Genomic DNA, 27531 nt, shown 5'->3' with positions numbered 1-27531 from the left:
AAAGATGGCTTATGTGATGGCCGTTATTGTGTGTGTGTGAAAGTCGAATGTGTGGAGAGAGAGAGAGAAAAACAGAACTGCTGAAAAAGGAGATGGAAGGAATAAAGACTGAGTTGATGAGGGTAAATAAAGATCTTGGGAGGATGGAGAGGTTGGCTAGTGTAAGAAGAATGAGAGTAGGTGTATAGGACAAGATATTTAGTGAGATGTTGCTATAGACCAAGGAATATAGATGGTGATGAGCATGAAATGTTTTGGAAAATTACAGTATGCAGTAATAAGGGAACTAAATTGTTGGATTTCTTTAGGGACAACTGTCTTAGGCAGCATGTAGTGAAGGGAACATGAGGATTAAGAGTTTTGGATTTGGTCATAGCATCAGAGGATCTGATTGTGACTGAAATGGCATAATTGTCCCCCACTGGTGAGAGTGACCATGTAGTCTTGACATGGATGAATAGGCATGGGGAGGTATCAAAACAGAAGGAAGTTATGTAGAATTATAAGGCATGTGACTATCATAGACTTAGAAACCAGCTTGCAGCAGTGCAATGGATGAAAGAATTTAAAGGAGGGGGGGGGGGGGGGCATTAATGCATTGGAGATACATCAGAAAAAATTGTTGACAGCAATGACATATTATATACCTCGAGTAAAGAAGATAAAACAATTTTGAGTCAAATGGATGACAAAAGGAATAAAAGAGGAATTGCAGAAGAAAGAGATTATGGAAGGCATATAAATAGAGAGGTGGAGAGAAGATACATGAGGAATATAAGGCTAAGGCTAGGAAAGTGACTAGTATTGTAAGGAGAGAAAAATTAGAGTATGAGAGGAGAATGGTACTGCAATCCAAGGAGAATCCCAAGGAGTTTTTTCGCTATGTAGCGAGTAGGAAAAAAAATGATGGTGGAGAGATTATCTTGCAGGCTGGAGATGGGAATCGGATAATCAAAGCAGAGACATAGTTGAGCTATTTAATGATCACTTTATTAGAGTGTTCCATCCTGGTACTGCAGGCTTTATGCCTCTGGTGTTAGAAGTGAACAAAGAGGATGTATTCCAAATACTGAGTACAGATGTCAATAAGGCAGGGGGGGGGGACTAGATGGAATTTCACCAAGTGTGTTTTAAGGGAATGTGCTATGGATCTGACTGTATTATTAAATTGGCTATTTAATAAAAGTCTTGGATGGGGGCAGGTTCTTAGAGAGTGGAAGGAGGTAAGATGGTACTATTGCATAAGGGTGGTGGTAGAGTGGAGGTATCAAACTATAGGCTTGTTTGTATTTCTTCTATAGTTGTTAAGATTTTGAAGAAATTGGCAAGAATTCATACACAGAATTTGGAAGATGAGGGTAATATTAGTTATGCAGGCCAGCATGGATTTGTTAAAGAGTGCTCTTGTTTTAGTTATCTGGTTATCTTTTACAACAGAGTAACAAGAGCAGTGGATGAAGGCAAGACACACACTGTCATTTTTTTAGATGTTTCCAAGCATTTGACAGGGTGCCACACGACAAGTTTATTTTCAAGTTGCATTATATGGGTTTTGATATCAGGTTAGTGGAATGGATTGGTGATTGGCTCTGTGATAGATATCAGAGAGTTGTATATGGGGGGGAGTAGTATCAGGGTGAAGAAAAGTTACAAGTGGAGTACGAGTTACACAGGGTTCAGTCTTGGGACCATTGCTGTTCAATCTTTATGTCAATGATATTATCACAGGATTATAGGGAGACGTTCAGTTGTTTGCAGATGATGTGAAGCTTGGGAAGGTTATCAGTAATAGTGCTGATGTTTTGGCTCTTCATGAGGATTTGAATAAGTTGGAAGCGTGGGCAAAGGCATGGGATTATCAGTTTAATGCAACTAAATGCAAGGTTTAAAATTTGGGATCCAAAGATAGAATGAGTCATACTCACTTGTGGAGTTATACTGGAAAAAAGTGGAGGAAGCAAGGAATATCGAAGTGATTGTGGATAGAGATTTAAAGTTTTGGGAACATATTGCAAAGGTTGTGAAGACATTTCAGATAATTACAGCAATGTTGAGGAGAAAATTGATCATGAGAGATAAAAGTATGCTGGTCAAATTGTATAAAGCTTTGACCAGACAACATGTGAATTTCTGTGCTCAGATCTAGTCACCAGGATTTGAAGGGGATGAAGTAACCTTGAAAAAGGTACAGAGATGGATAAAAAAATGATGTTAGTACTGTACAATGTTGATTATGAGAACAGACAGAGGGCATGCAGACTGCAGAGTTTGGTGAATAGAAGGCAGATGGGGGGGGGGGGGGTATGATTGAGACGTTTAAGCTGGTGAAGGGTTATTATCATATTAACACTGAAGAGATTTTTTATATGGTAGAATGATGAAAAGGAACAAGGTCAAGAGGCCAATCCAGGAAGTTGCAAAAGGAGATTGTGAGTAAAAAGGTAAGAAATAAGTTTTTTGAATGGAGAGTGGTAGGAGCATGGAATACATTGCCTGAAAGGGTGGTGAACGTGCAGACTATGGATGATTTTAAGGAGTGGTATGATGAGTCTCGACTCCATGGAGGTAAGGAAAATAATAATAATAATAAAGTTGCCAAGAAATTATATTCTTGTTTAATTCTTTATACAAGTGTAAGCAAACAAACTTTGCATGTGAAATATCTTGACAACTGGGCTACTTGTATCTAATTACTTCACATTAATTCCCTTAGTATTCCATAATATGAAGAACAACCTTTTTTGGACGTGTATAATGCTATACATTATGGAAAAAGACCACTACCCAGAGCAGTTTGTACCTTTATTTTGAACTTTATACACACATTACATTATAGGAATGCCCACTTTCCAAACTGGTTTGGACCTTTATACATATCTGAAAAGAAGTGTGCTTTGCATTGTGGGATACTAAGGCAATTAATGTGAAGTCATTAGCTACTACATACAAGTAGTCCAGTCATGAAGAATACTTACAAGCAAACTTTGTTTGCATACTTGTAGATAAAGGAAAAATCTCATGGCAACTTTAATTTATCATATAACCAAGTGAATGAATGTTTAACGTCAAGGAAACAATCTTCCCGCCTTCCTACAAACCATGGGATAAAAATGCTTCATCCTTTATTACATGAGCATAATTTATTTTATTTATTTTTTTTTATTTGTGGATATAAACATGGACAGTTTCAAGTGTTCTACTGTTATAGCAGTTTTAATTTAAATCAAGTCAGCATAAGTACAGATATAAAAGATACACAAAATGTTATAAGAGTACAAAAGAATGATCAATTTAGAGATGAGAAAAATGCACACAACTATAAGGCAAAACAAAATACTTTCATTCTTTAACATCAGAATACAAACTGAACTGTTATTTATAATGCATCTGTCACAAGTACTAAATTCTGAATGAAGGATTTCCTCTTTCTTTAATGTGAAGTGACACATAAAACAGCATAAAAATGCGAGTGACGATTCAGATGCGAGTGACCATCTCGGTCACTCGCATCTGAATCGTCTCCACCACTTCCTCATCAACCCAAGAAACCGAGGGGACCAGACTTAAGCACAGTAATCCAGTAAACCTCTCCTTCACAGTCTACCATAAACCTGCGTGCGCACACACACAGGCCAATATACACATAAAAATTCATACCACTATCCGACACAAAACTAGGGATTATCAGTACTCTCAAACACAGTCTAACAATTTGCTCCAAATGAACCAAGAATTTGGAATTATTAGCTTAACGTTCGTAAAAAAAATGGCTACAATAAAAAAATAAAATAAAAAAAAAACAGTTCACAAGATCCTCCATAAAAATGCCATTAAAAGCAAAAACGATTACACGAATGCCATAGCCATACCTTACATTAGGGGCATTTCAGAAAAAATATATAGAATACCAAGATCTTAGCTCCTTCAAAGATCCTCTTCCATACCTTGCCCACCCAGGGGTTTACAAAATTCAATGTACCTGTAACCTACCTTACATAGGGGAAACAGGATGCACCATCCCAATTAGAAAAGATGAACATAAACAGCATATTAAATAACTCCACTATGATAAAAACAGGTCTGTCAGACCACATACTCCAAACATGTCACAGAATTGACTAGAAAGGCACCAAGTCCCTATACTACACCAAAACCTGGTTTGAAAGAAAATTCAAAGAAGCCTGTGAAATGCTAAAGCATCATCCAAATATGAACAAGAATGATGGAGTAATTATTCCAAGCATTTGGAGGACCCACCTTCAACTCGTATAAGCATTCAGAACAACCCGAAGCAGAAGAAAATCTTAATACAAGAGGACTTTAGAAATTTTTTTTTTTCACCATAGGTCAGGCTAAGGCAAATGATTAACAAACATTTAGATTAATCTTACTTTTGTGTAGTGTATTATCGTGTAGCTTGTATCCTGTACATATGTATGTTATCCTGACGATGACCTCAATATAGAGGTTGAAACGTTGAATGTTACTTTCTTAACAATAAGTAATTATTCAAACATGTATGTTGTGCATCTCCATAAATTTTTCACTATGAATGCATAATAATAAGATTAATTACAAAATAATACCTACAATAAAAATATTTGTTTGATACATACATACAGAATGTTGTGCTGAAAGTTATTGCCATTGTCATATGAAAAGAGGTAAATTAGAAACACTTGAAATCTAAGTGCGTGCGACAATATATGATAGTATTAACTGCATGAGGATAACTAATAGGTGACTTCCCAATTTTGGGAAATCAACTCTTAGATAAATTTTAAAAAAATTATAATTCATCAAACATAGGAATGAGTAGTATTACTTAAGATCACTTCCCAAAATTGGGGAAGTTTAAGACAAACAATCTTGTTAAGATTCAGTTAAGACTAATTGGTTTTTGTTAAGATGAAGGCCTTTACCAATACAAAACACGAAGTCCATGATGAGAATGGTTTTGGAGCTAACTGCATATCTAACAATTTTGACAATACAGAGGTTTCATTGCTAGATAAAAGGAGGCATTTAATAAAGGCCTTTCACAAGATCATTTATTGTTGCTACTAGAATTTGTTTTTGAACAGTATATATCCTATTTAAATCTCCTCATAGCAGTCTATTTAAAATGAATTTTTAGCTCTTTCATCACCAAAGAGCAATAAATAGTTATAACCAAAGCTGACCAAGAACATGCAGTAGTAGTTCATAATAAAAATAAGTATTTTAGAAAACTTAATCTTCTACTTCAGGATCATTCCACATATATAGATCCATCTCCAGAAATCCAACTCAATCTTAGATTGACAAACTTTACAATCTCCTGGAGAAAGTTCAATTTTCAGATGAAGACACCATCATAAAGTGAAGGGTTCATCATGCTAGAGCTCCCCAACTTTATGGTCTTCCTAGGATTCATAAAGAAAATGTTCCTTTAAGAACAAATATAAATTGTATAGGCTGTCCAACCTATATAAATTATCCTCACAAAATTTCAGAGGATTTCAAGAATTATGTTTTAAGAATATCTTTACAGCCAAGAGATATTTTAATTAGTTTTGATGTAATTTATCACGAGCATACACACATAAACATTCTTATTTTTAGAGGGACCTGTGGCATAGTATAATTATTAAAAACAACACATAAGTCCACAGTAATAACTTTAATTAACAAATAAGGTAGATATTTCATACTAAAACTAATAGTACATCTTCAGTGTTACAAACAGATAGGAATAGAAAAGTAACGAACATTCGGTGGATCACCTATTCAAATACAATGTTCTCGCGAGCTAGGAAATGAAAGAAATTAATAAATAATTAATACTTAAGATAATTAGTTTTTTAATGATTACATAAAGTAAAAGTCTCCCTGATCTTCAAGAGAGAGAGAGAGAGGCAATCATTTCGATTTAAATTCGGTCGGTGTAAAAAAAGCTTCATAACTTTCTTTAAAGAGGCGTTCATATTTGAACCTGCATCTATGAAGGAGAATAGCTTTATCCCACTGGATATTATGGGTAATGGTAATACTGTGTTGTAACACCAGACTTCTGAGGTTTGTTGTAATCAATATAATATTGATGTTCTTTAATTCTTTTTTCCACAGAATGGCCAGTTTGTCCAAAATAAGATTCACAAGGAATTTGGTAAACGCCAGCCAAAGATGACAGTTTACCTTTTGTAGAAGGCAATAAGGAAGAAATTTTGTTGATAGGAATATAAGTGGGAATCGATTGGTACTTTTTTTAAAATTCTACCTATGGGTTCTGAGATTTCTGGAATGTAGGGGATTGGAACTCTGCGACTGTTGAAGAAACCTTAGGTATTGGAACATAAGATTCAATTATCTGTTGGATTTGATTAGGGTGGTAATTATTAGATACCATTAACTTTTTAATGATGGAAAGTTCTTGTTGTAAGATTTCTGGAGAAGAGCAAACTTTATGTGCCCTATTAATTAGAGATTTAAGAATGCCAAATTTTTGAGATGTATGGTGAGCAGACTTTTTATGAATGTATCTGCCAGTAAATGTGGGCTTTCGAAAGATGCTTGTAGATAAGGTACCAGAAGAAGTTCGAGTAAGCAGGATGTCCAAAAATGATATAGTACCAGAATTTTCCTTTTCCATGGTGAATTGGATATGAGGATGAAGGCTATTTATCTGTTGTAGAAAGGTGGAAAGCTCGTCTTCAGTATGTGACCAAATGGCAAAAACATCATCAACATAACAATACCAAAGAGATGGTTGAGGGTGAATGGATGAAAACATAGTCTCTTCGAATTGTTTCAAAATTCGATTTAAAAATCAAAAAGTCTGAGTTGTTAGTCAGTTTTGACATTGTATCTCTGTTTACCAATATCCCATTAGCCGACACAGTCAATTTATTATATGAAGATTACCCTCCAGATATCGCAAAAATTTTTGAATTTGTTATCCATTCAGATTATTTTAGTTGGAAAAACAAGTTCTACAAACAAGTTGAAGGTACTGCCATGGGTAGTCCTTTGTCTCCCTCTTTGGCTAACTATTTTTTGAAACAATTCGAAGAGACTATGTTTTCATCCATTCACCCTCAACCATCTCTTTGGTATTGTTATATTGATGATGTTTTTGCCATTTGGTCACATACTGAAGACGAGCTTTCCACCTTTCTACAACAGATAAATAGCCTTCATCCTCGTATCCAATTCATCATGGAAAAGGAAAATTCTGGTACTTTATAATTTTTGGACATCCTGCTTACTCGAACTTCTTCTGGTACCTTATCTACAAGCGTCTTTCGAAAGCCCACATTTACTGGCAGATACATTCATAAAAAGTCTGCTCACCATACATCTCAAAAATTTGGCATTCTTAAATCTCTAATTAATAGGGCACATAAAGTTTGCTCTTCTCCAGAAATCTTACAACAAGAACTTTCCATCATTAAAAAGTTAATGGTATCTAATAATTACCACCCTAATCAAATCCAACAGATAATTGAATCTTATGTTCCAATACCTAAGGTTTCTTCAACAGTTCGCAGAGTTCCAATCCCCTACATTCCAGGAATCTCAGAACCCATAGGTAGAATTTTAAAAAAAGTACATTATTGATTCCCACTTATATTCCCATCAACAAAATTTCTTCCTTATTGCCTTCTACAAAAGGTAAACTGTCATCTTTGGCTGGCGTTTACCAAATTCCTTGTGAATGCGATGTTTCTTATTTTGGACAAACTGGCCGTTCTGTGAAAAAAAGAATTAAAGAAATTCAATATTTTATTGATTACAACAAACCTCAGAAGTCTGGTGTAGCACAACACAGTATTACCACTACCCATAATATCCAGTGGAATAAAGCTATTCTCCTTCATAGATGCAGGTTCAAATATGAACGCTTCTTTAAAGAAAGTTGTGAATCTTTTTTACACCGACCGAATTTAAATCGAAATGATTGCCCCTCTCTCTCTCGAAGATCAGGGAGACTTTTATTTTATGTAATCATTAAAAAACTAATTATCCTAAATATTAATTATTTTTAATTTCCTAGCTCGCAACAACATTGTATTTTAATAGGTGATCCACCGAATGTTCGTTACTTGTATTCTTCCTATCTGTTTGTAACACTGAAGATGTACTATTAGTTTTAGTACAAAATATCTACCTTATTTATTAATTAAAGTTATTACTGTGGACTTACTTACTTGTTTTTAATAAAAACACACATAAACAGAATTATTACGTAATGATTTTCTTCCTGATATTGCAAAATTATCCAACTTAGTCATAAATGCAGGTTATTATTCTCGTCAACAAGCTTCATAAAAACATATAAAAGGAATAGCTGTGGGTCTCCTATTTCTCCTTAAGATTTTTTCGCCAAATCAACCTTCAAGTTTATTTCCATCCCGTTCAGAAATTAAAGTCCTTCCTAGATTTTCCAAAAGATAAAAATCCCCCACTTTTTCATCCTGGAGTGTATGGAATCCTGTACTCATGCAGCCGTTCTTATTTTGGGCAGACAGATCATTTAGCTCAGATTTGTTTAGAAGAACGTTAAGATTGTATTCTACTTCACAAGTATGATAAGTCCCATTTGGTAAGATATGCTTTATCCACTAGGCACAGAATTCACTGGAATAACTTAAGTTCTACACTCTTTTTTTAACTTGAAAGACTATACAAAAAAAAAATTGTGAAGACTATACAAAAAAAATCTATAAACCTAATCTTAACAAGAATGACTGTCTTAAACTTTCTCAATTGGGAAGTATCTAATTCCTGTATCTAATGAAATATTCTTTAAAATTTATTTCTTTTGAATTCTAATAGTAGTAGTTGCAGTTAATATTGTATATTATCACACATGCTTAGATTTCAAGTATTATTCTAATTATCTATTCTTATGTATGCATTGAAAATGAATACAAAACTTAGGAGAAAATTCTGTATGTATTCAATAAATATTTTCTTTATGTAGGGGGCTAACATTCCATAATTAATCTTATCATTATGTATTCCCCTAAATTCCCCCTAAACATCTAAGGATCATCAACATTGTTTTAACATTAAACTTTTTTTAACATTTAAAAATTTTAATTTGTAATAGTGAGAGTCAAAAGAATATCATACTGACAATAATATATTGAATAATGCAATAAAATTAAATGATGCTAACATAAGCATCATCAAGTTTATTAATAATGGTGTGCTTTTCAAATACAATACATATATTAAGAAATAAATTTTTGCAAACAATGAATCATTTCATGTTTTTATTTTAAAATTAAGAAAAATATATCTTCTAGTAAAAATCATATTAAAAGGATTAATAATAATTAAACTATTTCATTTATAACATTTGTTAAACATAAATAAATACATATATAAATAGTGATAAATTTAATGGAAGTGAGTCTACATTACAATTGAATGCAAAACTGGAAATTAATAAATCAGTTTAATTACCAGTAAATCAAAATATTTAAGCTTACATGAATTCCACCCTTCAAGAGATATCACAGGAATTTTTGCTTGCAAATGTGAAAGATTTTGCTTAAATCCTCCTCCATTACTATGTATTATTATCCGTGGCAGGCACAAAACACAAGTTGAAGGCACTTGGCCACGACAGTATGCTTTTCTCCACAAAGGAAGTACTGAATAAGATTCATTAGGAATGGGAGTAGACCATGGTTCTGATGGCAAAAAAATGCAGGTACTATGGATATCAATCTATATGAACATGAAAGAGAAAATCATAAGATAAAAAAATTTTCAAAAAAAAAACAACTGTACATTTAAAAAATGTCTTAATCATTCCATAATATAGCAGTAGTAGTCAAATTTCACAATGAATACATGTAATAAATGATCAAACAAGTGTGAGGACAAAAAAGTCCCAGAATCAAATAACACATAGAGTAATTAAATTTATTAAAAATGAAAGACACATATGTAAGTTTATATCTCAGAAATTCAGACATCTTATGTAGTGAACACAGAATAGATTATGGAATCCATAAAACATAGACAAAAGAAAATAAATAACAATTACTTATCATGCTAACTAACCAAAAGTAAGTACCACTGAGGTACTTACTTTTAATTACTAACACTTCTGATATATATATATATATATATATATATATATATATATATATATATATATATATACACATACAAACAGTAAAAGGTATTTCACAAAACATGCCACATTAAGAAAGGGTGAAAAATCAAAAATTGTGGAGCAGGATGACGCAGTAGATGAACAAACACAGAACAGCTGGAAATAAACATGGTAGTTTATTTAAAGTGATTAAATGCAGGTGAGAAGTGATTCCAAGAGTGGTGATGTACATCACAAACTAATGTAGTTAAATTTACATGGAAGTACAGGGGGTCCTCGAGTTACGTTGGAGATCCGTTCCTACGAACCGACGTAAGGTGATTTTCGATGCAAGTCAGAATTACCATAGCCTAAGTTACTTACCTAACCTAAAACACCCTAAAGTCATGCGTATATATCAAGAAACAGAACTAGGCCATAGGAAAATGAAAGGGAGAACATAATTACTGTATAGTACAGAAAAATGACAAAAATGAAACTGTAATAAAAAAACAAACATAAAAATGAGAACAATCCCCAAAATGACAAATGAAACTGGTGATTTAAAAAAAACAAAAAACAAAAATGAAAACAATTCTTTACCTTTTATCCTTTGGCTTGCACACTGGAAGGGGCGTTGCAAGGAGGTAGAGACTGACTTGATGGAAGGAGGAGGAGGCAGGAGAGTGAGGACAGGCTGCAGAAGGTGCAACTGAAGAAGATGGAGAGGCTGGAAGAGGAACTGAAGAGACAGTTGAGGTACCAGCACCTGCTGCAGGCCTCTCTACCTTCGTTAAAAAAATGTTCCAGGCTAGTCTGGAATGATATCATCCTCTTCTCCTCATATATCTCCCTATAACACTGCAGGCAATCCCTCGGAAGACCTTTGTGTACCTAGCAGTGTTGGGATCCTCAGCCTTAAAAATTGCCCCAGGCCGTAAACAGCATAAACCAACCTTTACTAGCATTAAACTCTTGACCTGCACTTGTTTCCCCCTTTCACTTTTCAATGCCTCAAACGATTTTTTCACCTTTTCTTGAATTAACATGAGGCTAATTGGGATACGGTGTTGATGCTCGTCTTCCAGCCAAAGAACAAGAAGCCTTTCCATCTCAATCATGAGCCTACTATGTTTTTTCATAATCAAGTCGATTTCATGGGCGCCAATTATTTCATGTGTTCAAGGATGCGAACTTTATCCTTGATAATAGTCCTGACTGTGGTATGACTTAAGTTCAACGCGGCCGATGTTCATTGGCGTTTCTCCCTTTTTTGCCCTTTTAATAATGTCTAATTTCACTTCTAATGTAATGGCTTTCCTTTTCTTCGACACACTGCCATCGGAAGAGTCTGCCTTACGTTTGGGAGCCATATTGAATGGTAAAAAGTCACAAAAAAAACACAAACACAAAAGTGAGAGAGTGGATGTAAACAACACACACACGGTACCCAAAGAGCATATATGCTGGGACCCAAGCGACACCACCTCATCCAAACAAACAGTGCATAACGGCATATTCTTCTGCCAAGCTCACAAACAAGTTTGCCCGCGACATTTGAATTTTACGTCACGCTGCTTCAAGTCGAAATTTATTTTTTAAATTATTTATGGGATTACTGCCATAAAGTCGAAACGACACATGTGCTGAGTACGACGTAGGTCAAGGACTCCCTGTAGATGAACTTAAATTGGCAACTAACAATTTATACTGCACTTTATAAAAAATAACTGGCATACTAGCAGAAAATGAAATAGGCCTCTTGCTAAAACTGAAAATACTTCTTATATTTAACATCATTTCACTAACCATGAAAAAAAAAAAAAAAAAGAAAAGAAAAATTTACAAGCACCTCTTCTGTACAGGTAATAGTTGTTACAATTAACTTTCCTTTCCCCTCCCCACACATCTAACCAGATGTCATACAACATATTAACAGGATAAACAGATGTGTACAATAAAATAAGTCTAGTGTGCTCCATTTTTGCCAATGAATGAAACCCTGAAAAACTATTAACCTTCATGGAAGTCTATTAAACAGTACTTCGCCTCTGAGCAACTGCTGATGTTCTACAAATGATCCGCTGAGCAATGGATTAGTTCCCATATTTGTAGAAGTGCACTCAAAACCTCTCTAAAAATCTTATATACTGTTCAACAGAAAACAGTCCTACTAATTAACAGCTCTTTTCTTATTCATTCATTCCATTCCCTAATACAAAGAATTACAATTACGCTCTGTGCAATTAAATTTATTTATCATTCTACACTTTAGTGGTCTATGTTCACCACAGCTAACATTAATAGTTCCCATGGCACAATATCTCAATCTCTCCTTCTTCTCTTCCTTTCCCTCAAAGAACACCAATTATGAAACTGAATACCTCTTGTTTCAAATGGTCACCACTCTTTAGAGACCAGCTTACAGCTCACTGGAACTACTCAATTCTCTTCTTTTATTCCTGCTACTATCATTCTTTCAAGTTTTTTTATTCATTATTCTTTTTTAATATACTGATTCCATACATGAGAGGGTGAAGAACCTACAAACACATCAATACCATGTGTAAGAGGCAGGTGAAAACTGAGAAAGAAGTTTATTTTAATGACATTTTTCTTGAAGAGTTTTACAGGCTGTAGCTGTCTGGGAATATTTAATGAAAAAGGCTGTTCCACAGAATAAAAGTAGATAGAATAAAAGCAAGGAGAGATGCAAGTTGTTGTTTGCAGTTGCACTGAAAAAGGATGAGAAGCTACTATTAAAAAATGGAGGAATGATGGTTGCTGGTTCAGCAGAGTAGTGCCCATGGAAGTACTTATATAAAAAAACAGTGCTGAAACACTGTATCTGTGAAATAGAGAATGAAGTGTCTCTCGTGTAAGGGGGGGGGGTTTGCCTATCAGCCAAATTGCTCCCTTCTGGACAACACTGAAAATGTTTGGGAAGTTTTCAGTGCACCAACCCAGTACAGTCAGTAGCTGGGTGAGTGAGTGAAAAATAGCAACTTGAGTGGAAGTTTTTTTAGTGTTTTAGATGCTAAGGAAGCAGTTCATATGATGTCTGTATGCCAGATAGGCTAAAGGTAGTTAATCCAAGCAGAGAGAGAGAGATCTGATCCTGTCTGGAAATTTCTATATTTATTATTGAGGGTAAAAGGTGAGCTGTGATTCCTCCTGTGAGAGAAGTACAGCAGAAAAGTATTAAAATAAATTTATCATGTCATCTTAGCTCTAACCCATCTATAGTACTAGGGTAGTACAGGTCCTGAACCGTTTCTACAAGACTCACAATAAAGTTTCAATGAAAGGAAATAATAGCAGTGCAATCTAAAAACATATTTCACTGTTAATGCACATAACATAATGAATTTCCTAAGTGTGGGTTTTTGTTCATGGAAATTAGCAAAACAAGTAAATCGCAGCTGAAGAGACTAATAGCAAGGTAAACAGAAGGAAATGTTAATTTATGGAATAAAGAAGATTGTATAATCCATTAATGTCAAGTCTTGTCTCAAGCAAAACTGATGTAGGACAAAACTACTACAGGATCAAAATTCTAATCTTACAAGCTGTTGCACAATGCTTAAGGCCACTAAAGTATTGAAACAGCTCCACAGTGCAAACAAAGATCAGATGAAATTACCAAGAATATAGTAATGAGCATTATATGCACAAAGATTCAAAGAGCCAGATCACCATCCAAAGTTTCCTCTCAACATAAATTCCTGATATGTGTCCTCATATCAAAAGCATATATTAACTTATCAACAATTTCCTATAAATTAGTTTGTTATCTGTTAGGACTCCAATATTGTCAGATCTTATATTTTATTCTTTGTAGAACTTCTAACTCCATCAATCTCAAGATCTTGGTCTCCTCTGAGTCTTTTCCCAACCATCTTAGCATCAAAAAAACTATTTTACTAATCTTTCTTCTCCCATTTTGTTTAAGTGACCATACAGAATGGGAGAAGAAGGATTGGTTAAACAGTTTTTTGATGCTAAGATGGTTGGGAAAAGACCCAGGGAAGACTAAGATCTTGGGATTCATGAAGTTAGAAGGTCTGCAAAGAAGTTCTGTAATTTGTTCACACAATCTCCAGTGGTGCAACTGGTTAGCGCGCAGTACTTATTAGCCAATGCTCGTGAGTCATGCCGAGTTTGAGAGTTCGAGCCTCACTTGGGGAATTTTGTTTGGAGGGCGCTCGTGAGGCAACTGTAGCAGCAGTGTGAGAAGAGCTCCGGATTCAGATAAGTCATTATTGAAATAATTAATTGTATATGAGTGATTGTTTGAGTAAGAGCTGCTATAAAAGTTGTGTACTACTAATATTATTAGTGTGTGGGGGATATTTTGCCTAAACTTAATTACAAATTCGTTGTTATTAGACCTTAGAGTAGTAACTGGCAGAGGAAATATGGCAGCGACTTTGTCATTGCATGATTTAACTTAGACTTCAGTCATTTCATGAAGTGCGAGGTGTGCTACATGTATTCTTTTGATTACAGCAAATCGTCATTTAGGGCAGATGGAAGGAGGTTGTGTGTGAAGTGTGACCTAAACGAAGATTTGATGAGTGCTAATATGAATTTAATGACAGAAAGTGTTAGTAGCGAGAATGTTGTGGGAAGAATGAGTGCTTGTTCGAAAGAGAAGGATGGTGTGTAAGAAAGACGAAAAATTGTTAAAAAATCATTGGAAAAGAAAACGAGTGATTTGAAAACTATAATGGATAGTAAAAAGAACGGAAGCGAGCCGAATGTGGTGGAAGGAAACTAAATTGAGAGAATGAAAGAAAGTGGAAATAGTGTGACAAAAGGTTCGAAAATTGGAAAAATCAAAAGAATTAATGATAGCGAAAGTTGGATGCATGGAATGAGAGTGAAAGTATGAAGTGGGTGTCGAGAGTTCAAAAATTAGAAAGATTGAATGATAGAGAGAATGTGATGCCAGATTCGAAAGTTGATTTGGGTTGTATGAGGCAAGAGATGGAATGGATGTGGAGTAAAATTGAGAAAATTCGAGGGATAGTGATTAAAACAAATCAAGTAGGTACGAAAGAGTTAACGAAAGACGAGCGAGTGATGTTGTATGGCAACTCTATTAAAGGTGTGTTGGATGAGAGGATGAGCAAGGTATTTTTTCCATGTGGTAAAATGAGTAGGGTGATTGAGGCATTGGATATGAGGAGGGAGCAAGCAAAGGAGTTGATGGTTTTAATAGGTACGAATGACTTCACAGAGGACAAAGAGCACATCAGAATGGATATCAGTAGGCTGCTTAGACAGATAAAAGAGAATAGTGTGACAGGAAGGGTAGTAAGCATGTTGTCTAGGTATGACTGTGGTGAGATGAGGCAGAGAGCAAGGATTATGAATGACATGTTGGCTGAAATGTGTAAGGAGAGGGGAGTACAGATGGTTAATGTGTGGAATAAGTTTGAAGGACAAAGTGAAACTATATAAGAGAGAGAGATGGACTGCATTTGAGTGGTTATGGCATGAGTCGCTTGGAGAGACTGCTGCAGGAAGATAGAGAAGTGAGTACAGAGAATGAATCCGATCAAGTGGGAAGTAATGTGGAAGAGCAGGAGAGTAAGACAGGAGAGATTAAAGAGGTGGTTATGAACGAGGAAGTGAGTGGCACGAGTATGGAAAATGAGAGAATAGGTGTACAGGAGGAACAAGGAAACAGGGAGGCTCAGGGCGGACAGGGATACACAGCATGAGAAAGGTGGATGCTCCAAGAGGATGCGAGAGCATATGTAGACAGGAAAGGAATGGCATGACCTGGGATCAAGAGGAAACAACTGGAATTGAAGAAGGTTCTAAAATGAATAAGCAGAAAGGGAAATGGCTCCAGTCAAGCAGATCACATCGAATGACTGGTATCAGTCGAACTAGCTGTAGATCCAGGAATGAGCTGTTGTGTTTTATACAAAGGCTAGAAGTGTAAAAAACAAGGCAGACGAAATGGTTGCACTAATTCAGTCTGTTCACCGAAAAATTGTTGGAATAAGTGAGACATTGTTAGATGAGGACGACATCCTGACAGTAATAGAGACAGAAGAGTATGATGTGTTTTGTAAGGATAGAAGGGGTAAAAAGGGAGTGGGAGTGCTATGTATGATAGAGAAAGAATTATGTCCATACAAAGAAGAGATGCAAGACGGAAATAGTGCCAATGGTTTTGAGGCAGTATGGTGTGAGATTATTATTATTAGTAGTAGTAGTACGGGCAACTCCAAGGAGTCCCTAGATGCATCGAGGGAGGCCCTAACATCATGTCAAGAACAACTATTCAACTTTCACGTAGTATCTATCATACTTTGCCTTGAACTCATTCACAGTCATGGCACCCACAACAGACTCTGGCAACTTATTCCACTCATTCACCACTCTCCAAGTAAAACCTAGCTCTAACACCCTTGCTAACCACACTCTTTCCCAGTTTCCATGGATGGCCCCTAGTCCTCACACCACCAGTCCCGTTCTCAAAAATATCTTCTGAATTAATCTTATAGAAACCTTTCAGTATTTTGAATGTCTCAATCATATCACCCCTTTTCTGCCTATCAACCAATTTCTGCAACCTACAAATCTTCAACCTGTTCTCATAAGATTCATTCCATAGACCTGCTATCATCTTAGTCACTTGTCTCTAGATCTTCTCCACCTCCTCCCCATCAAGAAGAAACCCTGGTGCCCAAATTTGGGCACAGTAGTCAAGACGGAGTCTTATCAAGGCTCGATACAGAAGAACAATAACCTGTTTGTCTCTGCTCATCAAAGTATTTTTCAGCAACCAAGTGACTCGATGAGCTGATTTAACCACTTTTGCGATGTTCCCACTAAACTTCAACTCGCACTGCCTATCCACCAACACTCCCAAATCTCTGGCCTCGTCAATCTCCTGGAGTACAGTTCCAGCAATGTGGTATACTGCTGCTGATCTTTTCACCCCAAAATACATAACCTTACATTTTGCCACATTAAACTGACATCCATTCTCCTTAGCCCAGGCCTCCAAACTATCCAAAATCATCCTGCAAAATTTCGGCATCCTGTGCATTCACAATTGCTCTACTCAACTTTGCATCATCAGCAAACAAATGAGCAGTTCCTCTCAAATCCTTTCCTATATCATTAATGAAGAAAGTAAACAGTAGTGGTCCAAGAACAGAACTCTGCAGCACCACTAGTCACAGGCCGCTTTTTGGACTCTACTCCTGAATAAACCACTCTTTGATATCTCTCGATCTCACCAACCGTATATCCATCCCCATATGCTGCAGTTTACTGATTAATATTCCATGTGGTGTCCTGTCAAAGGCCTTAGCAAGGTCCAGTAGGATCACTGTAACCCCATTACCCTTATCCAGTTCAGCCGTCAATGTGTTATAAAACATGAGCAAATTACTGAGGCATGATCTACCCTTCACAAAACCATGCTTCTCCCATACAGTATCCCATTTTCATCTCTCCATTCCTGTATTCTCCTTTTGACTATTTTCTCCAAGACCTTGACAACGAATCCTGATAGGCTGATTGGTCGGTAATTTAAAACAGCAGTCTTGGAACCTCCTTTATGCAGTGGAACTATTTTCCCCTCTTTCCACCCCATTTGGGACTAACCGAGACCCGAGACTCAAATTAAACAAAATGGTCAAGGGCAATGACAATTCTTTAGCCGCTTCACGTACAACACGAGCTGGCAAACCATCCAATCCCACAGATGTATTGACATTGAGGTTATGTAACAGACTATTCACCTCCACTTCTTTCACCACCATTCCCATATAAGCTGTTGGTTCCTTCATTCCTGCAATGTCACCACCTGAATGATATACTCTTGCAAAGTGCTCGCTCAGTAATTCCACTGTATCAACTGATTCGGTTACCTCCCTACCATCGGCATTTTTTAAAATCATTCTGCTGTATATATTTTTTCTTTTACTTGCAACATATCAAAAAAACTGTTTGGGATTCTCTTTAGCCTGCATGGCTAATTTTCTTTCATAATCGGCTTTTGCTTTTCTTACCACACTCATTACCCTTCTGGCGTGTGCTTTATACCGTTCATGTGCCTGCAAGTCACTTTCTCCTTAAATTCCCTCCATAGTTGTTTCTTGCAGCTCAAGCTTAATGGTGTTATTCATCCATTTAACCTCTACTTGATTTACTAATTGGACTTTAAGTATACAGTCAGCAATTGCCTCCTGCAAACACTTCTTAACCACCTCCCATGCACTATCAACATCCAGCCCTTGCAGTTTTACATGCCATGGCACTGAACCAAGCAAACTCCTAAGCTTGTCATACTTACCAGCCCAGTAATTCCACATGTACCCTGTCTTAATTGTAAATTCCACACCTTTAGCAACCTCCCAAGTCAAGACTCTATGATTACTCTCACCAATTGGTGGCAACGTGGTCATATTCGTTACAGCCAAATTCTCAGATGCAATTACTAGGTAAAGCACTCTCTGACCCCTAGTATTTTCCATTATTACATGCAGACAGTTATCCCTTAATAACTGCATAAAATCCAATTCCTTCTTCCCATTTGTCCTTTCCTCCTTCCAATCAATGTTACCATAGTTGAAATCCTCCATAATAATTACCCTACTTCCACTCATTGCTGCTCTTTGCTTATGCATACTATCTCCACCATCTATTTCGTCACCTGGTCTATAGCAGCACCCAATTGTATATTTTGTTCTGCTAGTCTCAATCTCACACCAAATAGCCTCAAATGTGCTCTTTTCTCTATCCTGCAGCGAAATTCTATTCTCCTTTGCTGCAGTTCATCAGCTATCATCAATAACATTCCTCTCCCCATTTTATTCTCCCTGTCCCTCCTGAACACACTATACCCCCCCCCTCACATTCAATCCCACTAACTATATCATCTTTTGTCAGCCATGTTTCACTAATGCCAATAAACTGGAGCCTGGTAGAGCCAACCAAGGCCATAAATTCTTCCTTCTTGTTCCTAATACTCCTAGTATTAGTATACATGAAATGAAGAAGCCCATTAGTCCCACCCCTATTTTAATGCCTTATACTAACTATCCCATTCTGATTTGTTGTCCTTTGTACTTGCTCGGGCATAGTATACACATTCATACACTCAACTGCCTCCCTAGAGTTTGCATATCTACTTCCCCTCCAATTAGTAACTCTAGTTTCCCTGATTCTGCACTTCCACTTCATTCAACAACACTTTTTCAAGTCTCCGCACACCAAATCCATTCAAATGCAAACCTTATATAAATCCTTTTGCCCATCAAACTCATTCCACATGTCCACAAACTCCACACCACTCCTCCTGCATAACCTACACATAGATTCTTTTGCAATGATGGCCATCCTTCTCATCTCTTCTCTGTCATACCATGGTAACAGTCTCACTATCCTCTCTCTCTCTCTCTTTCTTTTCTTTTGCTACCTCTAGTAATTCCTTCAACTCCTCTCTCATAGCCATTTTATCTCCATTTAAGTCATTCGTTCCCGCCACTATTATCATTTCTTTCACCCTCTGCTTTTGCGCTCTGATAGAGTCACTTACATCCTTCATTTTCACATCCGGTAAGTACGATTTTAACACACTCTCATCTATTACACCTCTTACTAAAGACTCTCCATACAACACTCGCTCCTTCATTTTTCTTACACTCACAATCATACTCTTATTTTTCTTATCATGCTTTTGCCTTTTATTAGCTGATGCACTTGGTAAACAATTTTGTAACAGATAGAGGTGAATGGAATGAAATACTTGGTTGGATGTTGTTATAAACCGGGTAATGTGGATGGTAGTGCCCATGAAATGTATAATCAAATTAGCTAAGCAAATAAGAAGAGTGATCATTGGGCAATTTTAATTATGGAAATATAGACTGGAATGATGAGATACCAACTGAAAGTAAAGAAGATGAGTTTCTTGAGTTTTTGAGGGATAACTATCTCAGACAGTATGTAACAGAGGGCACACCAGGATTGAGGGTCTTGGATTTGGTCATCTCATCAGAGGTTGTAATTATAAATGAGGTGTCAAATCACTCACCAATTGGTGAGAGAGGCCATGAGGTGATTACCTGGGTGGTTGCCAGCAGTGTGAGGACCTCTGTAAGAAAAGGGGTATATGTGGAACTACAAGAGAGGGGGGGGTAGTGATTATGAAGAGCTCAGGAGACAGCTTGCAGGTGCAGCATGGAATGAAAAGTTAGCTGGAAAAGATATCAATGAAGCTTGGGGGATTTTCAAACACTATCTAGTAGATGCAATGTCTAAATGTATTCCAAAGGTGAAAATGTTAAATAAGGTAGGTGTGAAATGGATGAATAAAGATATTAAGCATGCAATACAGAGTAAAAGGGCATTAAGGAGGGAGCATAAGAGAAGTGGAAATAATCAATTCCATGAGGAATACAAAGACCAGGCAAGGCGGGTGAATTGGTTGGTGAGGGTAGCTAAAGTGAGGTATGTACAGCAGTTAGTTAATGAAGCCAAAAAGATTCCTAAGGAGTTCTTTCGATATGTAGCTAGCAAAAGAAAGAATGATTATGGAAGGATGACACTGACTGGAGAAAATGATACAAAGACAGCTGTTGAAGGTGTGGTGGAGATACTTAATGAGAAGTTCATAAAGGTCTTCCAATCATGTGAATGTGACTTCATGGAGACTGGGAGCAGTTGATGATGGGGAGGAGAGACTGACTGTAAGTGAGCATGAGGTGTATGGAGAGTTGAGCAAACTAGATGTAAATAAGGCTGTGCGACTTCATAATATATCACCACATATTCGGAAGGAATGTGCCAGGGAGTCGATGCAGCCTTGACATATTTTTTTAATACAACTCTTGCACTTGGCCAAGTTCCTAAGGAGTGGAAGGAGGGCAAGATTGTTCCACTTCATAAAAGAGGTGATAGAACTCAAGCATCAAACTATTGGCCTATCTGTGTGTAAGGTGTTGTAGTTAAGTTGTTGGAGAAGCTTGTGAGAACTAGGATCCAGAATTGGGTTGACAACAATGGTACTATCTTTCATGGACAGCATGGATTTGCTAAAGGGAGGTCATGTTTTAGTAATCTACTTACTTATTATAATAAGGTGACTACTTCCTTGTACAGAGGAGAAGGATACACAGTAATATACTTAGATTTCTCAAAGGCTTTTGATAGATTACCACATGATAAGTTGATAGTCAAACTAGAGCAGATGGAGTTGGATATTAGATTGGTGCAGTGGATTGGAGACTGGCTATCTGACAGGTATCAAGAAGTTGTGAATGGGGGGAGCAATATCCAGGAAAAGGAAAGTCACTAGTTAGTAGTCTGCCTTGGGGGGGGGGGGTCTGTTTTAGGGCCATTACTGTTTAACTTGTATATTAATGATATTGGTGAATATTTGGATGGAGATATTTAGTTGTTTGCAGGTGATGCAAAGTTGGGACGAATCATGAAGAGCAGAGAAGATGTTGTGGCCTTACCAGAAGACTTGAATAAATCGAGTGATTGGGCATGGGAATGGGAGATCAATGTTGCAAAATGTAAGGCTTTAAAATTTGGAAAACAAAGATGGGATGCAGAATTTATGCTTGGTGAGGATACATTGTCAGAGGTGGAGGAAACAAAAGATATGGGGGGTAATAGTGGATAGGGATTTGAAATTTAGGGGACACATAGCCAAAATTGTGAAGACAACACAAAGGCTTCTGGGAATTATGTGGAGGACACTGATTTGTAGAAATAGGGAGATTCTTGTTCCATTATATAAGGCTTTGATTAGGCCACATGAACTATTGTGCCCAGATTTGATCACCTGGTTTTCAGAAGGACGAAGAGATGTTGGTCCAGAGGCAACTAACTAAGGTAGTTTCTACTGTCAAGTATGAGAAAAGATTGTGAAGATGCAACTTGTAGAGTCTGGTGGACATGAGGAAGAGGGGAGATATGATAGACCTACAAGTTAGTAAGGGGTTGTTATAGGATCAATGCTGGAGGGGTTTTACAGCAAACAGTGGGAGAGCAGGGGGAAAACCAGAGGACATCCCTGGAAGCAGTTTAAGGAGAGTGTGAGCAAGAGAGTGAGAAGCAGGTTTTTTGCATGCAGAGTTGTGAATGATTGGAATGCCTTGCCTGAGAGTGCGGTGTCTGCAGAGAATTTGAATGTGTTTAAAGCACGGTATGATGAGCTGTGTCTATGATAACAGGACATCCCAGATGAGTCTTTGACTCCATGGGGTCTTGGGTAATAATAAGAATTCTGAATGCTAAAATGTCAACTTCCTTCCCAATATCATCAATTTTAATATGATTCTGCCATTGATACCATTTGATCACTCTCCTAATTTTTCTCAGAACTATCATGTCTGTGGTCTTTACTCTTGATCAAGTGCTTTATTTCTAACTCGGCTCTCAGATCCATACTTTAAAATTGGTTTGAACATTGTCTTCTAGTTTTGTGTTTTAACTAATTTTTCCCATATTCCATATAAATTTATTCAGATGACTTCCTAGCATATCTGCTTTTCTAATTCTGTTGATTATCTCCATATTTAATTTGACATCTTCAATAAAAATTGTGCCTGAATAACTGAAATGTTTAAGTAAAACATTTCTACAGGTTCTCCATTCAGGATGCAGTTTATGTTTTCAATGTTCCTACCTATTTTCATACTTCTTTTGTCTTTTTACTGATGATTTTCATACCAAAAATTTGTTATGAGAGTTATTCAATTATAATTATTACTAGTACTAATACTATTTCGTGACACCTCCAAGGAGTCCAAAAAGTTATCGAGGGAGGGCACCTACTATACAATTCTCCATCTCTCATCAACACCAATGCCAACAATACCACCACCACTAGTATTTCTTTGTTTGTAAATTGCGTGTGTCCTGAAGGCTGATTTTTCTGTACATGGGATGAAAAACCCGAGAGTACCCAGGAGAAAAAACCTTGCTACCTTCGTGAGATAGGTTAACTCAACTTCAATTGAAAAAACTCATATAAAGATTCCTCCTGTCACAACGAGAATCGAACTTATGCCTTTTCCACTCGAAGAGTGCAACATACAGTTGTTCTTCTAGTTGCACTATCCTGGAAAATTGTAAAGGATTTATTTAAGAGTATTACATCATCTGCATAAGGTAAGAGCTGAAATTAACATCTCCAATTTTGATATCAGACCTTATGCCACTTTCCTTCATAATGTAATCTATATAAATGATGAACAACATCACATCACTCTCCTGTAACCGCTGACTTACAACATAGATAAAGACTATGTATTACTTGATATAATGTCTCTTTACACACCATAAAAATTATAGTGTTTTGAACAATGTTTCTCTTAGCACCTTGTCATATGCCTTCAAATCTACAAAATTTAAGTACCAATTCTTGTTATATTCCCATATTTTCTCAACTACCTGTCTTAAAGAGAAAATCTAATTCTGACAACCTCATCCCTATTGCTTGAACTGAATTTTTCTCTGAGTTTCTCTTCCTGGAATCAGTCAGGAAATTCCTCTGCAATTCTTACTTTCAGTTTTATTTCTCTTTTTTATAGAATTCAACCTTCCTTCTAACCAGGTCATCTGAAATATGCTGTGAAGTCTCTGCAAAACTTTTATAATTCCATATACAGTAACCCCCCAGAGTTACATAAGTAATGCGTTCCGTAAACCTTCACGTAACTTGAATTTTACGTAAGCCGAATTTGTAAATTGCTTAAGTGTAACTTCATAAGAAACTGCATTTATTATTATTATATGTATGTATATATACGGATATGTACAGTATATTATTTACACAGTATTATTTTATAAATGAAACATCATGCAGCAGTATTTACTCGGATATAAACTATAAAAGTATGAAAAATATATAAAAGAATATAAAAACAAACTGAAATAACACTTTTCAAATAAAAAATGTCTTGTGATAGCTAATTTAGCTCTGTAACGGGAGAGTCGGCGCTGGTGGTGGATGGTTGTGAAGAGAAACGCTGTTCTCTAGCAACTTCTACCCCTCTCGATGTTGAAGGCTGAGCATAGTCGGAGTCGTCTGAGTTGTCATCTTGATGTTTTTGTGAGCAGCATCTACAAACATGTCTAGATTAGATTGCGTGGTCACATGCTTTTTGTCATCGTAGATGGCCTTGTAGCTAGACATATCGGAATGGATACGACGGCTAACATTCTCAAGCCACTGTGTTCAGATCCATCGATTCTAATTTTGCTAGTGGCATGTCTATCAGATTAAAAGCCTCGTCTAGTCCCTTTGTTGTAAATTTCTTAACGTCTGGAGTTGGCGGTTCAATCGGCATAGTATTTTCTTCGGAATTTCGGAATGCCTCCAACTGAATAAGGTCATCATTAGTAAGCTCTTCATCATGACTCAAAAGAAGCTCGTCAACGTTATCCACTTCCAGCTCTAATTGCTCTGCCAGTTGCACACGTCTCTGGCACTTGCTGTAATTCTTGTGTCAACTCAACAACCGTATCAGCCACTGTCTGCTCTCCTTCCTTTAAATGATTCTGCAACCATTTCTGGGTAGAGTTTCTTTCACACAGCATTCATTGTTGTTCGCTTGACTTCAACCCATGCCATCCTGTTGTTTTTGATAGCATCAAGGATATTATAATTCTTCCTGAAATCACGTAGAGTCCTCACCACTATCAATGGCCTTGATTGTTTGGGAATACATACGCCGGAGATAGGCTTTGAAAGTCTCAACTGCGCCTTGATCCATAGGTTGCAACAGTGCGGTGGTTCTAGGAGGCATGTAAACAACTTTTACATCAGAATTAAAGTCATCCAACTCTTCCATGTGGCTGGAGGCATTGTCCAGGAGGAGAAGCACTTTAAAGGATTCCTTTCTTGGCACAATATTCCTTCACCTGGGGAATGAATGGTTATTGAACCAATCTTCGAACAGCACACGTGTAACCCAAGACTTCGTATTGGATTTCCAGATTACGGGCAGCCTATGTGGGTCAATATTCTTAAAGGCCCGCGGTCTTTGGGAATAGTACACTGTAAGCGGTTTAAGTTTCAAGTCCCCTGAAGTGTTGCCGCCAATCATGACAGTGATCTGATCTTTTGCGACCTTGAATCCAGGCATAGATTTTTCCTCTTTTGCAATAAATGTCAGTGTTGGCATCCTCTTCCAAATTGAGGAGGGAAAAATTGTCTGAGCAAATATTCCCCCTCCTCAATTATTTCTGCCAGAAGTTCAGGAAATTTACTTGTCACATCTGTATCTGCACTTGCTGCCTCACCCGTGACTTTGATGGTGTGTAGATTTATACACTTCTTGAATCGTTTGAACCATCCAGCACTAGCTTTAAATGCACTCTCCGTGTCTGTGATGCCAGCCTTCTCTTGTAAATCTTTATGCAAAGACTTAGCCGTCTCCAGGATAATCAGAAAACTCAATGGTATCCGCTTCTGTGTCAGATCCTCGATCCAGAGAGACAACAATTTCTCCATTCTGAAATCAGGCCCAGCCTCTTCTTGGTAATGATTGTGCCCTTTGACGTTACCACACCTTTCATGCTTTCAACACTGCGAACTTTATCCTTCACTATCGTGCTCACTGTCGAAATAGGTCGATTTATATCCCGAGCTATTGTTGATATAATTTTCCCGTCTTCATACATACGAATTATTTTCAACTTTTCTTCTAAAGTAATTGCAGACCTTTGTTTTTTAGATTTATTACCAGTGCATTCTGTTTTGCATTTCGAATCCATTTTAAGGGTAAATAAACAACGAACACTAACGGTGATAAACAAGTGACTAAACTAACCGTGCGAGGCATGGACTACTGATGGGTCGGCGAAAGGATCAAGTGTTTACAGAGTCGTTATTTCTAATTGGTAGGTTTCAGTTTGAATGTTATGGCTTTTGTAAACTTGCCCTCTGCTACTCTCGGTGTTTACCGGTAACCTGTCACTGCCTGTTACTATTCGTTACATTTGCTGTGAATGCCAAGTCTAGTTAACATTATGTCGTTGCATACTGCAATGGATGTCAAAGACGACATGTTCATACGCACTAGTAGTTGTAATTTTTGAGATTTATTACGTAACTGCGAATTTACATAAGTCGTGTATTACTCCAAATGTCTGGGGGGGTTACTGTACTACCATTTCTGGTCAAGCACCATCTACTTCAACTTCCTTCTCACATTTCAGGTTTTTGATGGCTTTTCTACATAAGTAGTAACATGTACTTCTTAGCGCCTTCATCTTGAATACTTTCTACCACTTCTATTACCTCTTGTTTCAGTTAGCAATCTTTCAAAGTGATTACTTGGAAAGATTGCTAACTTAGTGCATTAACTAGACTATTTTCAGTTTACATGTCACTTTTATCATCCAACTGATGACAAGAGTGACATGAAAACTGTTTATGTGGCATTTCTAACTTGAATGGTTAGCGTTCTTTAAAAGACAGACTTAAAAGTCATAGATAGGTCACAATGCATTGTGTATTCTCAAATCATCTACTCAACTCGCCCCCCCCCCCCAAGATCAAACCCTGAGTGCCCTAATGGCATATGGACAACAGAACCATTCAGACTGCTTCTGCCCTCTTAATGGTAGAAGAGCTTGCTGGCATGAAGGAATGAACAACCTCAACTTTACCAGATCAAGTTGCAAGGCTTGTAATACTCCGAACAGGACCAAAGGAAAGCACACCTAAAAAGTATTTGCAAAAATCTGAGCACAAAACACTAAACCTAAAATTCCTATAGACACCAAAAAAGAGACCCATCATTCTTATAAAAACATTTTCTTATCATGTCCTACATCTACAGCAAACTCCAATCCAGTAACTATAGATGAAATTCATGCAGCACTCAAACTAACTAAATGGCATCCTTCCAGACTTTCTTACTCACCACGAGTAAGAAGTCTGGAATAAGTCAACTGCTGAACCTAATAACTGCCATCCTATAGCATTACTCTGCACTCCTAACAAACTTTTCAAAAGGATTATCCTCTCTAGAATTTCTCCAAAAATGTATGTAGAAGATTTGTACAAGAAAGATAACAACACTGAAGGAGAATTTGAAAGGAAAGCACTTGTTGGGGGGAACCCATGGTAGTGAAAAGTAAAGTGATATCAGCATGATATAGCAGAAAGAAAAGCTCCTGGAGATGATGGAGTGTCAGTGGATTTATCGCAAGCAGCTGGGAATGAAGTAGTGAATATATTGCCTGAAATTTGTCAACAGGTTGGGAAGAAAATATACTAGCCTCAAGATTGGAAAACATCAGTATTCATCCCAATTCCAAAAAAATCAAATTCCAGAGATTGTGAGAATTATAGAACCATCATGTTAATTTTGCATGCAAGTAAAGTTATGCTGAAAGTGATCCAACAAAGGCTGGAGTCATATGTGAAGAGAAATGCC

The 27531-nt window shown here is 36.9% G+C and overlaps 1 protein-coding gene across 1 annotated transcript in view; it reads right to left on the bottom strand.

Annotated features, from left to right (window-relative positions):
- The window catches only part of Vps13B (vacuolar protein sorting 13B), a 1316993-nt gene that overhangs the window by 960291 nt on the left and 329171 nt on the right, over positions 1-27531 (bottom strand). The window contains exon 15 of the mRNA XM_090406926.1: positions 9480-9720. Coding sequence (XP_090263052.1) covers positions 9480-9720 — 241 coding nt within the window. The remainder of the gene's footprint in view (positions 1-9479; positions 9721-27531) is intronic.

This window comes from Typopeltis vanoorti, chromosome 17 (assembly GCF_054136105.1).
Source record: "Typopeltis vanoorti isolate ZY-2024b chromosome 17, IOZ_Tvanoo_1.0, whole genome shotgun sequence".
Classification (NCBI taxonomy): Eukaryota; Metazoa; Arthropoda; class Arachnida; order Uropygi; family Thelyphonidae; genus Typopeltis; species Typopeltis vanoorti.
The sequence above is the reverse complement of the archived record's forward strand: the minus strand, read 5'-3'. Positions and strand labels throughout refer to the sequence as shown.